We start from the raw sequence: 14,271 nt of genomic DNA, 5'->3' as shown, positions 1-14,271 counted from the left end.
CTAACCTTTTTTGGTGGAGATAGTGTGTGTGTGGGGGGGGAGGGGGGGGTGAGTGCAAGTAGGGGTGTTTCTTGTATTTTCTCAAAGATGCTTAAATAAAAAATACAAATAGGTTAGAGTATGACCAAATTTAATGGTGTGCAGTTGCATTGCAGAAGTCTAATTAGTTAATGCTTGTAAATTGTTTTCAACATACAAAATGACTTTAGGACCTTAGAGGGAAAGGGAGGAAATACGGTAACTTTCCCCAAGCTAAGAGGTTCCTAAAACCTACTTGTAGGGAGAAGGAAATGAGCCAAAGCTGACGAGATTGATAAAGGTGTGGTTAACTTTTTTTTAAAGGCAAGGACAGGATCAATTATAGACCAATGTGATTCTAACTCTTAAAAACTTGGGGTTGTTTGTGTTTTTTAAGTCTTTATGGGGGTCTGCCTGGTTTGAGGACTAATCTCACCTCAGTAGCTGGGTGGGTGCCCCCGAAGTCTCCCTTTTGGTAGCATCAAAGGAAATCAGCCTAACTGCTGAAAAGAAAAGTTATTTAGCTGCTATGTGACAGTGGGGGGAACAGTTAAGGGGACCCCCCCCAACCAGCCTGGGAAAAATATAGGGAAGGATCAAGCATCATTCCCAAAGTCAAATAGTAATTGTGGGCAGGAACTGTACCTGTGATCTGTTGCTGATTTTTTTTTTTTTTTTTAAATAAAAAATAAGTAGGCAGGCTAGGGTGTTCTGTAGATATGACCTTTACAAAAATCTGCGGTTCTGTGACTGGTTATTGGCACTGAATTTGAAAGGGTTTTGTAGTCAGTCTGTTAAACTCTTTAGCTTTGCCTTGACCAAAAAAGTGGCAGAGTGTAGCTATCGTGCTAGCTAAGCCTGACCGAAATGCAGCTCATTTTTTGGTCAAAGGCAGTACCCAAGTGCTTTGTCTTATGTGATCTTGGGAGGGGCCATGAGGACATAAAGCGCACGTGCAGTGCCCTAATGGTTACTGTTGTAGTAAAAAAAAGTCTCTGGCTTTTTGTGCACAAGGCAGCAACATATTGAATGTAATACATATCTGCATCTACATCTCGAAGAACAAGTACAGAATGGGTAAGTAACTTTTTCATAACAAAAAGAGCTCAACTATAATAGTGGCTAGGAAGCTCAGTGATTGAATCTTTGCCACTTTGGAATAACCTGTGTAATGCTAATCATCTATAGTTTATTTAGTTGTACATTTGGCATTAGTCAAAACTATTGCTGTTTGCTAGAAAACTGTCTATAAAGATAATCTTTAGCAAAGCTGTTTTTTAAAACTGTTTCAGAATCGTTCGGATTTTCAGTGCCAGCATCGCTGGCAGAAGGTTCTAAATCCAGAATTGATTAAAGGTCCCTGGACTAAAGAAGAGGATCAGAGGGTAATGGAACCTATTTCACATTGTGCTTGGTTATTTTTTGACTGTAGCAAAAGCATATCAAGACTTCTTTCTGTGTTGTCTCCACCCTACCCCAATTACCATGGTTTTGTTGGATTCTCAGATCCCAGATGACACATACTAGATTGAATTGGCCTTGTTAGCACTACAAAAAGTAATTTTCCCTCTGATATTCACCCCTTCTTGTCAACTGTTGGGAATAGGAAACTTCCATCTTGACTAAATTGGCCCCGTTAGCACTGTCCTTGCACTTAGTAAGGCAACTCCCATCTCTTCATGTGCTGTAATATATATATCTGCCTGCTGTATTTTTCACTCCATGCATCTGATGAAGTGGGTTTTAGCCCACGAAAGCTTATGCCCAAATAAATTCCTTAGTGTCTAAGGTGCTACAAGGACTCCTTGTTGTTTTTGTACATACTAGCTAGTTCACTATGTTATGCTGGGTATATGCCACCTCCCTGATTGACATAAAATGTGAGGCCTGCTCCGGGGTTTATCATTTAACAGCTTCTCTAACTCTCTGAGTAGAAGAGACCTCTGTGTTTGGAACTGACATTCATAGGCCATAATCTGGCCTGTCTTACACCTTGTGCTCCCCCAGACCACCAGACATAACAGATGACCTGCCCTGATGGTGGGAAAATGGATTTGTATTCTCTTGTGAAAGACGCTTATAAGACTTAAAAAAAAAAATAATGAAAACAAAACCCTTCCCTTTTTCTGCCTGTTACATATAGTATTAATATAGTATTAATTCACATCTTCATAGAAAACAGAACCACTGGAAAACTAAGAGGATCGACATAACAGATACCAAACAAGTGAAACCTGAGTGAGGGTGGAAACTATTTTTATTCAAACTGTTTAAAACCCATAAGTGTTTAAAAAGAAAGAAATGCCGTTTTTAAACAGTTGGAATGAAAAATCATCCCCTCCTCGTACGGCTTTACTTAATATCTCATTTGGTGATGATCTCAGTTCTTCAGTTACATATAGCCTTCCAGGAAAAACAGACAAGACCTTTCATTACTAATGTATAAAACAAGCAGCGTGTGCACTCACTTCTTTACAAGAAGTATAGCATTCTAGAATTGTAGGACTGTAAGGGACCTCTAGAAGTCAAGCAGGACTAAGTATTATCTAGACCAGTGGTTCTCAACCAGGGGTCCGCGAGCCCTTTCAGGGGTTCCGCGGAGCCCTGCAGCTGAAACCTGGTGCCCCAAGCCCCAGTGCTGAAGCCAGGAATGGCATGCATGCCTGAAGCTGGTGGCGGTCCCCCCCCAAAAAGCTGGGAGCAGTGTCCCGCCGCAAGCTGGGAGCGGCACTTGGGGCTGAAGCTGGCAGCAGTCCTCTCTCACCCCCAAGCTGGGAGCGGTGCATGTGGCTGAAGGTGGCGGCGGTCCCTCACCTCCAGCAGGGAGCGGTGTGGGGCTGAAGCTGACAAACCTCCCTCCCCCCCCCCCCCCCCCCCCCCCCCCAAGGAGGGACTGATGCTGGGAGCCCCAGCGCCCAACCCCCACTGAAGCTGGGAGCCCCCTCCCAACCCCTAGCTACCTGCCCGGCCTGCACCCTGAGCGGTTTTCAAACTTTTTGAACTGTGTCCTCCCTTGGAGTTATAGTTTTTGGTTGCATCCCCCCCACAGCCCAGACAGGCTGGGTGGCCACCTGAATGAGTCGGGGTGGAGGTGGTGCTCCCTGGACCCCGCTGTGCAGAGCTGGCTTGTGCCCTGCCAGCCCTTGCCCCCCCCCCCCAAAATTAAAAGTAAAACTATGCCTATGCCCAAGACCCGCCCTGAGTTCCCTGCCCCCACGGGTCCCTGGCATTTTTATAGCATGTTGAGGGGGGCTTTAGCAAGAAAAAGGTTGAGAACCCTTGATCTAGACCATCCCTGAAAGGTGTTTATCTAACCTGTTCTTTAAAATCTCCAATGACAGATATTCCACAACCTCTCTAGGCAATTTATTCCAGTGCTTAACTACCCTGACAGGAAGTTTTTCCTTAAGTCCAACCTAAACCGCCCTTGCTGCAATTTAAGCTCATTGCTTCTTGTCCTATCCTCAGATGTTAATGAGAACAATTTACTTCCCTCCTCCATGTAACAACCAGTTATATACTTAAACTGTTATGACCCCTCAGTCTTTTCTTCTCCAGACTAAACAAACCAATTTTTTTCAATTTTCCCTCAAGGTCCTGTTTTCTAGGCCTTTAATCATTTAATCAAGTAATTTAAGTATTTCCCAGTGCCAGTGCATCAGTTGGCAGAAATCTAACTTAGCATATATTTTTCTACAGCTAATATTGCCGTCACAACATAGTCTCCTTTAACTTTAGAAGCAGGAGTTTATACATAATTCTGAAACCAGGATTCCTGCCAATGACTTTTGAAAGCACCATGACTCTTTGCCTCTATAGGCCTTTTCTAATCCTTAACTTAATTTTTTAACAAATCAGTTTTATTATTCATCTTTTGAGATGTTAATTTCACAAATGCTCTTTAATGGGATTTCAAATCTAATTTTTCAAACATACTAAACTGTCTATCATTGCTACTGTTTGATTTGTGTTCCAGGTTATTGAACTAGTTCAGAAGTATGGTCCAAAACGCTGGTCTTTAATTGCAAAACACCTAAAAGGGAGAATAGGCAAGCAGTGCAGAGAGAGATGGCATAACCACCTCAATCCTGAGGTAAAGAAATCTTCATGGACAGAAGATGAAGACAGAATAATCTATGAAGCTCACAAGCGTTTGGGAAACAGATGGGCTGAAATTGCAAAACTTCTTCCTGGAAGGTGCTTTTCAACATTTTTGTATTAAATGTAAGAGTATGAAAGCCAGTTGTTACAAGGTCTTTCCAAAATCCATGTAACTAATGTAACGGTAATCTAAATGTAAACCAAAAAAAATCCACAGAAACCTAATTGTCTTCCTATGGATTTTTGTGGTGTTTGCCAAAATTTAAGTTCTGCTTAAAAAAACAAAGCTTATGTCTTCTAGTTAAAGATCACACTTGTGATTAAGCAATGATTTCTTGTTTGTTGCCCAGACCCACAAAAACATTATCAGCTGGAGTAATGTGAACTTCCTCCATTTATATCGTTCAAATGCCAACACTGTTAACTGTTTTACTAATAAATACAATACCTATCACATCCTGATTTTTCCATCTGTTTTTAAGGACATTGCAAGGCAAAATGTTGCTAGAATATGTGCATATTCTGGCATCCAAAAGGTGGTTAAATGTGATGGGGATACATTTTTGGCTTTTCACTGAAGACCCATGCCCCCAAAACACCCAATCCTAAACAGACTTTGAAAAAGATCTTGGGCAAGCTTACTGTAATTAGTGTTTTAAAAAGTGCGATTTCTAATCTTTCTAGTTTTTTATTTACTTTTCTCCACAGGTTAGCTAACATGTGACAAATTCAGAGTCAGATTGAGCCCCTTACTCAGACTGCTAAATTAATTGTACGAGTAGCTCAGTTGAAGTCAGTGGAACTTCTTATGTAACTGCTCAACAGTGAGAGTAAAGGGCTTGCTAACTGTCAATTTGTTACGAGTTTTGAAATGTATTCTACAAAAATCTGTAGATACCCTCATTTTTTTTTTTATTTAAATCCTTACTCTTATTCTGCAAGTAGTCTAATGAACTTCAGTGGAACTGAAGAGCAGGGTATTCATCTTGAGTAGTGGTGCAAGAATTTGGCCTCCATGTGTGGTAGTTAGCTGAGAAAGTATCTAATGAATTTTTGGGTGATTCTAATTCATTTTTAAAGAAATTATAGATCCAAAAGTAATTGTCCAAAGTTCTGCAGGAATTAAATTGTGGGGTATTTTTTTAACAACTTTATATTTGATAAAGTTAGAGGTGAAAAAAGTATGGTCATATAGCATATCCAGCTGTTGAGGTATCCAGTCAAGAAAAAGATGTTCCTCACCAGTTAGGGAAGACGTGAAATGTATGCGATGAGTAAAAAAAATATTGGTGTAATTTATGAAGTTTGCAATGTGATGGGGGTGGTTTGTAAAGTTGTGAAATCTACCTAATTAAAAATTTGTTCCTGAAATAATTTGATTTCCATATCTTCCTACTACATGACTTTGTTTTAGGACAGACAATTCAATAAAAAATCATTGGAATTCCACTATGCGAAGAAAAGTGGAACAGGAAGGATACTTACAAGATGGAATCAAGACTGAGCAGCCTAGTTCATCAAAACTTCAACACAAACCTTGTGCCACTGTAGAACACTTACAAACCCAAAATCAGTTTTACATACCTGTTCAGGCACAAGTAAGTTTTAAATGTACATACAAAAATTCATTCATTGCACTGTATATTTCTTCCATACTGTTGGCATATTATAAAATATAAGTTGGTCTCTGAAGACAAAAAGAACAGGAGTACTTGTGGCACCTTTAGAGACTAACAAATTTATTAATTTTGATCTAAATTATGTTTTGTAAAAGGAAACATAAAAACCTTTTACTGTTAGAACTGTTTCCATGATATGTTTTAAATTCAGTAGGGTAGTTGTTTTCTAACTAAAATTTCCTAGCAGTGTTCCCCAATCAAACCCTGCAATTCGAAAAGCTTGAAAATGCAACGGTCTTCCTTCATTTTTGTTTTCACGCTGAAAAAATACTTCAGAGTAGAAACGCAGACTGGATTTTAAACTGTATCAAGTATTAGTAAGATGTTTAAAACATTTTTTTAAATTGAATGTTGCTTTAAAATGTGACTGCAGTGCAAATGTCAGTCTTCTGCTCAAGCTAAAATCAGGCTACTTAGTTTGGCAATTTTTTCCAGTTTCAAAATTATTTATCAAGTTTGAAAATAGACAGTCTGTAAAATAAAAGATCATTTAATTTAAGTCAGTTTTCAGCCATTTAGTAATTTGTTTTCTAAACTCTCTAATTAAAACTATACTATTTTCTAAAATTTGAATCAGTCTCTAAAGCTGAGTTTTTTATAATGTGCAAAGATAATTTTTTGAATTCTTTTAGATTCCAGGTTACCAGTATGTGTCATCAGAAGGCAGCTGTATAGAACATGTTTCAACTTCTTCAAACTTTATTCAGGTAATTTTCATTGGCTATTGTAAATGAAATGAGGTTAGAGTTTAACTTATTCTGTCTCATTTCTTAGCCTGATAACACAAGGATTCTGTTATTTATTTTTAAAGTTGTAAGTCATCACATTTTTTTAATTTAAGGCCTTGACCATTCAGCTAAATCTTCATTGGTGGACCTCTGTCACCATGCAGAACCCTATCGACTTAAGGGGTGCTGTACAGGAGCAGAGGTCTTCCTGCATAGATCTAGTTGCAGGATTGGTGCCTAAGATTGTATTTGTGCCTTTTTTCTTGAAAAAGCTGTTGCGACTTTACAGGATCATAGTACTGTACTGAGAATTGAAAGGAGTCCCCATCCCCTTCAAGTGCAGGCTGCAGTTGCTCATCAGAGGATGCCTGTTTATTTCTGATATACGGAAATGTGATCAACTAATTCAGATCTGCCCACTAATTAAATCCTTTGGTCTAACTTCTGTCCCTGACTACGTGCATAGCTCCCATTAAATTTAGCCAAAGGCTGTGTTTTGCTCTTTATGTGTGCAGCATATGTATTACTGTAGACCTAAGCAATTGAAAGATTCATCTAAAATGTATTAAGCCCATGTAGTAAATAAATGAGTAAGCTTATTTTATTCATATAATTTTTCTCACCTCTTCTGGGTAATCTAAACCATGGTCAATCTTCACAAAGCAAAACCAAAAGTTTTATGTTGGCTGTATTGGTATTCAGAGCAGAAATATGTTTGAATTAACTTGTTAGAAGAAAAACTTCCTTTGTGACATGCTCATGATACACTCAGTACCATCATAAATATTGTGCACTGCAAGGAGCCTTCTGTTTGTGAGGTGGCATTCTGGGATATTGTTAATAGCCTAAGAAATGGCAGAAAATGCATACATTTGGAAAAACTAAGCTAAATAACTTTTTTGTACAGCATGTTCCTCTCACAGTTAGATAGGCATGGATTTCTGTGAAGAACGCCTTTAACTTTGATTTTTGCTATGTAGTTCATCTTTAAATAAAATTGTCCATTCCTCCTTCCTGACACCCTTGGTGTGAATGCAAACCATGATTGAATGCCCTAGGATAGCCTTGAAAGAAGCAGGAGACACTGTTAACCCACTCTAGATATTATTATATATGAGAGAGAGAGAGAGAAATTAAAAATGCTGCCTTCTTTTAAGACACTTTTTAAACTCTGACTTAGTAACTATATTTGAAATTTATCATTTACAGTTTAACACAATTTAATTCCTGCAGAACCATATTGACCGTGATTTTAAAAACTTGTCTAAGCTATACTTGTTTCTCCAGAAACTTCCCTGTTTTTGTTACAATCAATCCACTTCCACTGGTGGGAGCACTAGTGTAGACAGAACACCAGCAACTCTCAATGTTTGAAACCCATGTCATGCAGATCTATTTTGAGTAGGGTTAGCCACACAGCTGCTTAAAATGCAGGTGGACATCTGGAGTGTGCTCTATACTTCTCTTTCCCCGGGTACTTCCACTAAAGCTAGAACTGGGGAATTTTTGTCAGAGAAGCCTAATATAGCATGCTGAATGTTCACAAACAGTACTAAAACTTACTAGAGAGCTAGCATGATTTCTGCATGCATAAATTGAAAATCACACATCTGTCTGTGCTGGGCACTGAAATCGTGCCAAAACCATGCAATTGACAACCTTATTCTAAAATGGTTGTCAAGTGTGGCTTTGTAGCTTACATAGTTCTGCTCTCAGCATGTGCAGGATGTAAGAAAGTAGAAGTCTAGCTAGTAAAGGGAAGTGACAAATTACAACAGGGTTTTACCAAAGGCAGATCGTGCCTTACTAAAGGCAGATCATGCCAAACCAATCTAATCTCCTTCTTTGAGAAAATAACATACTTATTAGAAAAGGGAAATGCGGTGGACCTAATATACCTTTACTGAAGTCAAGCATTTGATACTGTACCGCACGAGCAATTATTGGTTAAATTGGAGAAGATGGGGATCGATATGAAAATCCAGAGGTGGATAAGGAACTGGTTAATGGGGAGACTGCAGCAGGTCGTATTGAAAGGTGAACTGTCAGTTTGGAGGGAGGTCACCAGTGGAGTTCCTCAAGGTTCGGTTTTGGGACCGATTTTATTTAATCTATTTATTACTGACCTCGGAACCAATTGTAGGAGTGGGCTGATAAAGTTTGCGGATGACACAAAGTTGGGAGGTATTGCCAATTCGGAGGAGGGTCGGGATATTCTGCAGGGAGACTTGAATGACCTTGTAAATTGGAGTAACAGAAATAGGATGAAATTTTAATAGTGAAAAGTGTAAGGTGATGCATTTAGGGATAACTAACAACAATTTTAGTTACAAGCTGGGGACACATCAGTTAGAAGTAACAGAGGAGGAGAAAGACCTCGGAGTTCTGGTTGACCGCAGGATGACTGAGTCGACAACGTGACGTGGCGGTGAAAAAAGCCAATGCGGTCTTGGGATGCATTAGGCGAGGTAGATCTAGTAGGGATAAGGAGGTGCTGCTTCCGTTGTACAAGGCACTGGTGAGACCTCATTTGGAGTACTGTGTGCAGTTCTGGTCTCCGATCTTTAAAAAAGATGAACTCAAACTGGAACGGGTACAGAGAAGGGCCACTAGGATGATCAGAGGAATGGAAAACCTGTCGTATGAAAGGAGACTCGAGGAGCTCGGGTTGTTTAGCCTAACCAAACGAAGGCTGAGGGGGGATATGATTGCTCTCTTTAAATATATCAGGGGAATAAATACCAGGGAGGGAGAGGAATTATTTCAGCTCAGTACTAATGTGGACACGAGAACGAATGGATATAAACTGGCCGTGGGGAAGTTTAGGCTTGAAATTAGACGAAGGTTTCTGACCGTTAGGGGTGAAATGTTGGAACAGCCTTCCGAGGGAAACGGTGGGGACGAAGGACCTGTCTGGTTTTAAGATTAAGCTAGATAAGTTTATGGAGGGAATGGTTTAATGGGATAACATGATTCTAGTCAGATGAACAGCGTGCCATCGCTGGTAAATAGTATCAATGGCCAATGAGGGTCTGGCTGGAGAATCTTGCCTACATGCTCGGGGTTCTACTGATCGCCATATTTGGGGTCGGGAAGGAATTTTCCTCCAGGGTAGATTGGCAGAGGCCCTGGAGGTTTTTCGCCTTCCTCCGTAGCATGGGGCGGGGGTCGCTAGCTGGAGGATTCTCTGCTACTTGAAGTCTCTAAACCACAGGATTTGGGGACTTCAACAGCAGAGTCAAGGGAAAGGGGTTGGGATGGCTTTGTGGCCCGCATCATGCAGGCGGTCAGACTAGATGATCATAATGGTCCCTTCTGACCTTAAAGTCTATGAGTCTATGAAGCCTTACATTTATTACGTTCTATTAACAGCTTCTATCCTGTTTTCTAATACCCTTTTCAGCATCCATTTGTTGATGATGATCCTGATAAAGAAAAGAAAATAAAGGAACTTGAGTTGCTCCTTATGTCAGCTGAGAATGAAATCAGAAGAAAGCGAGTATCATCTGTAAGGACTGTGCATTTATATAAATACGTGCATTGGCTTTACACAAAGATTGATCAGCAGTTCGTTAATGGATGCTAGTAATTCTATAATAGCTTTAATATGCTCTTCCAAAACTGATCAAACTTGGTGTACATGTAGGACTTTAATTTGGGGAATGTACATTATTTTTCTTTTAATGTGGTGTTTTTAACTTGAGATAAATACTGTAGTATAGTCAAGTGCTTTTATTCGTAGTCCTAGAGAAAGAGATGACTTTTAGAATGGTAATTTCACCTGCTACTGGTTTCACTCAGCCCTTATTTGAGATCCACTCCAGCAACACTTCATGTACTGAGTAATTGTGTTACTTTTGAAGGGGTAACCATGTGAATAAGGGCTGCAAAATTTTGTTGGTTTAAGAACAGCCCAGAATTGAAAGTACTTATTTCCGTAGATAAACCATTTAGTTGATCAACATAGATAATGAAAAATGTTTTTCAGTATTTTGCTATATTTGATTTTCTACTATTGACTCTCAGAAAAGATAGCAAAGGAGACCTATGGTTAGAGCACTACCAAATTCATGGTCCGTTTTGGTTAATTTCATGGTCATAGGATTTTAAAAATCGTAAATTTCATGATTTCAGATATTTAAATCCGAAATTTCACGGTGTTGTAACTAGAGGTCCTGACCCAAAAGAGGATTGTAGGGGGGTGATCGCAAAGTTATTGTACGGGAGCGGGTTTGCGGTATTACCACCCTTACTTCTGTGCTGCTGGTAGTGGCAGCACTGCATTCAGAGTTGGGTGCCTGGAGAGCAGTGGCTTCTGGCCAGAAGCCCAGCTCTGAATGCAGTGCACTGCAGAAGTAAGGATAGCATGGTATGATACTTTCACCCTTACTTCTGCACTGCTGCCTTCAGAGCTGGGCACTCGGCCAGCAGTTGCCACTTTCCAGCTGTCCAGCTCTGAAGGCAGCAACACAGAAGTAAGGCTGGGATAGTATGGTATTGTCGCCCTTAAATCTGTGCTGCTGCTGGTCTCTGAAGGCAGTGCAGATGTAAGGGTGGAAATACTGTGACCTCCCCCGTGCAGCCGCTTTTTGGGTCAGGGCCCCCAGTTTGAGAAACACTGGTCTCCCACGTGAAATCTGTATAGTATAAAGCAGGGGTCTCAAACTCAATTTATCTTAGGGCTAGTGCCAGTCCTCAAATCCTCCCAATGGGCCAATAATGTCATTCATGCCGCCCAGAACCTGCTCCCCCCTCCAAACTCCGCCCCCCACTTGCCTAAGGCTCTGGGAGGGAGTTTGGGTGGGGTAGGAGGTTTGGGGTAGGGGATTGGGATGCAGGGTGCAGGTTCTGGGAGGGAGTTTGGTGGTGGGAGGGGGTGTGGCGAGGGAGTGCAGGCTCTGGGAAGGGATCAGGGGGTGCGGTGCTTACGTGGGGATCCAAGGCGGGGCAGGGGGCCTCCACATGCTGCTGCCCCCTGGCACCGCCCCACAGCTTCCCATTGGCCACAAGAGCACTCAGGGTGGGGGCAGCGTGTGGAGGCACAGTCCTGCCCTGCCCCAGGGCCACAGGGAGGGGCCAGCAGCCATGTGGAGTGAGTGCGCAGGAAGCTGCCCAGCTCTGCTGTGCTGCCGGTGGTGGGCGGGGCCCCGGGCCATTTTAAATCACCTGAGGTATGTGCGGGGGAGGCGGGACAAGAGCGCCTGGGGGTGGCAGGCGGGACCAAGGGAGAGACCCGGCCCTAAAATTGCTGGAGCCCCGTGGTCCATATTGGGGTGGTTCTCAGGCCGCAGATGGCCCGAGGGCCGGGACTTTGAGACCTCTGGTATAGGGTAAAAGTACACAAAAGACTAGATTTCACGGGAGAGACCAGTTTTCAGTCTGAGACACATTTTTCATAGCTGTGAATTTGGTAGGGCCCTATCTATGGGTCCAGTAGAACATTAGTGTCCTCTGCAGTTCCTACATGTATTTACAATCTGAAACACCACAGGGTTCATAAGGGGACATTTATTTAAAAAAAAAAACTTTCACCTGCCATGCAAACTTTAATGATCTATAAAGGGGAAGTGAGTAGTGAAGCAGCAAAATTTGCAGGAGACAAAGTTATTTAAGTTAGTCAGGACCAGTGAGGACTGTGAGGAACCTCAGGAAAGACTGAAACAATCTATGTGAGTGGGCAACACAATTACAAATGAAGTTCAGTGTCAATAAATGCAAAGTAATGCATGTTGGAGGGGAAAAGAGAAGAGTAACAAGAATGATCAAGGGCCTGGAAACATTATCATGTGAAAAGAGATTTAAAAGTTGGGGATTGTTTACCTTAGAAAGGAGACAGATAAGAGGGAGGGGACATGATGCAAGTATGCAAAATAATGAATGGCATATATAAAGGTAGATCAGGAACTTCTGTTCTCCATCTCTCAACACAAGAACAAGGGGACGTCATATGAAATTAAAAGGTGGTAAATTCAAAACTGATAAGAAAATACTTTGTATCTCACAACACTTATTTTGACTATAGAGCTTGTTGCCACAGGATGTTGTTGACACCAAGAAATTGGCACGTTTGCAAAAGGGAATGGATGCTAATGTGGATATCAAAAATATCCAGAGTTGTCATTTAATGATGAATTTTGGAAGGAATATGAAACCTTGTGCTTCAGGCTTAAACGATTCTCTAATGGAGACCCTGATGATAGCTATCTTTGAGGTCCAGGGGATAACGGCAGACTATTCCACATCTGCCTATTGTGGAATTCTTCCTCTTTCCTCCTCAAACATATGGCACTGGCCAGTGTCCGAGATAGGATACTGGGCTAGATGGACTCTGGTATGATCCAGTATGATAATTCCAATGTCTCTTCGTAAGCACTATGTTATAATGGTGCATGAGAAGCTGGAAAAGAAGTAGGCTATAAACAAAATAACATCACTTTATTAGTCAGCAATGAAACAAAATAGCATAATCAGTAAAAAGTAAAGTCAACTTTAAAATAGAAAATTTTTAAGAATGAAATATTTTAACCTGAAAATGTGCCTTTGAACTATTATGTAGATGACATTGATAATGTCTCAATGTTCAGGAGAGTGGGGAAGCTTACATCACCAGTGACGTGAGCAATAGGGAACCATACATAAATAGAATTTCAATCATAGTAACGAGTAGAGGGTAGGAAAGAAATAAATGTAAGAGAAGGGGAAAGTTGAATGTGTCCTGTAAACTTATGGGAAATAATGTAATTGCATTACTTCAAAAAGTAAGTTGGCTGGGGAAAGGTGGGGAGATCATTGAGCTGAATAAAACTGTTGTAGAGTACATCCACTGGAGAATGGTAAAAGTTCAGTCTGAAACAAAATATTACTATACAATGTGTCCATAATAGTATGTTTATAAAACTTGCCCCAAAAGTGTTTGTTTTATTTTCAATTTCTAATTTGAATAAAACATCAACACATTTCTATTATACTACTAGCAAACTGGAAGTTTCTCTAGCTGGTCTGGAAGCTTCATCATGGAAGATAGCATGTCTAATACTCTAAATAGCCTTGAGGAACAAACAAGTGAGTTTTACAGTATGGATGAGGCCCAGGGCACATCTGCGCAGCAGAATTCACCCACCAAGTTCCTAGCTGTGGAGGCGAATGCAGTGTTGTCATCTCTACAGACCATTCCAGAATTTGCAGAGACACTAGAGCTTATTGAATCTGTAAGTTGGGATGTGTGATTCTCTAGTTTTCAGTAAAGATGCAATCCGTTTATATTTGGGTATGTTCATATTTGCACGGTACTGATAGGTATAGTTTCACTGCTGTTGATTGCTTTGCTTTATTGGAAGTCATGAGTGAATTGTACTGAAAACAAACTATATAAAATTATCTGGTTGTGTAAGAGGGGTAGGGGAAATATTTAATCCAGAGTGTAATGCCTTAGTTACAAGCTTGATATAACTGAGTTAAATTGACTTTTTTTTACTGGAATGCCAGAAGCTGGGGTAGCTGGTTGTTATAACCAAACAACCAATCTTAATTGCATCAAGCTACTTCTGTCTGGACTGTAAATGTATCCCTAAATTAGATTGTGTGTGTGATTGGGGTGAGTAATGAATATATTTTTGTAGCTTTTAAAATGTGAGAATTAATACTCAATATATAACTTCTCTGAATGCTTGCAGTGAATTATAACGGGTTTCCAAAGCTCATATATAGAATGCAATATAATGAGAGAAACTGTTGCTGACTTGAAA

The 14,271-nt window shown here is 40.6% G+C and overlaps 1 protein-coding gene across 1 annotated transcript in view; it reads left to right on the top strand.

The window, feature by feature from the left end:
• The window catches only part of MYBL1 (MYB proto-oncogene like 1), a 36,372-nt gene that overhangs the window by 12,492 nt on the left and 9,609 nt on the right, over positions 1–14,271 (top strand). Inside the window, exons 4-9 of the mRNA XM_034763022.1 lie at positions 1,311–1,403; positions 3,995–4,215; positions 5,534–5,717; positions 6,431–6,505; positions 9,930–10,034; positions 13,501–13,734. Of these exons, the coding sequence (XP_034618913.1) occupies positions 1,311–1,403; positions 3,995–4,215; positions 5,534–5,717; positions 6,431–6,505; positions 9,930–10,034; positions 13,501–13,734 (912 nt within the window). The remainder of the gene's footprint in view (positions 1–1,310; positions 1,404–3,994; positions 4,216–5,533; positions 5,718–6,430; positions 6,506–9,929; positions 10,035–13,500; positions 13,735–14,271) is intronic.

This window comes from Trachemys scripta, chromosome 2 (assembly GCF_013100865.1).
Source record: "Trachemys scripta elegans isolate TJP31775 chromosome 2, CAS_Tse_1.0, whole genome shotgun sequence".
NCBI lineage: Eukaryota > Metazoa > Chordata > Testudines > Emydidae > Trachemys > Trachemys scripta.
The sequence above is the reverse complement of the archived record's forward strand: the minus strand, read 5'-3'. Positions and strand labels throughout refer to the sequence as shown.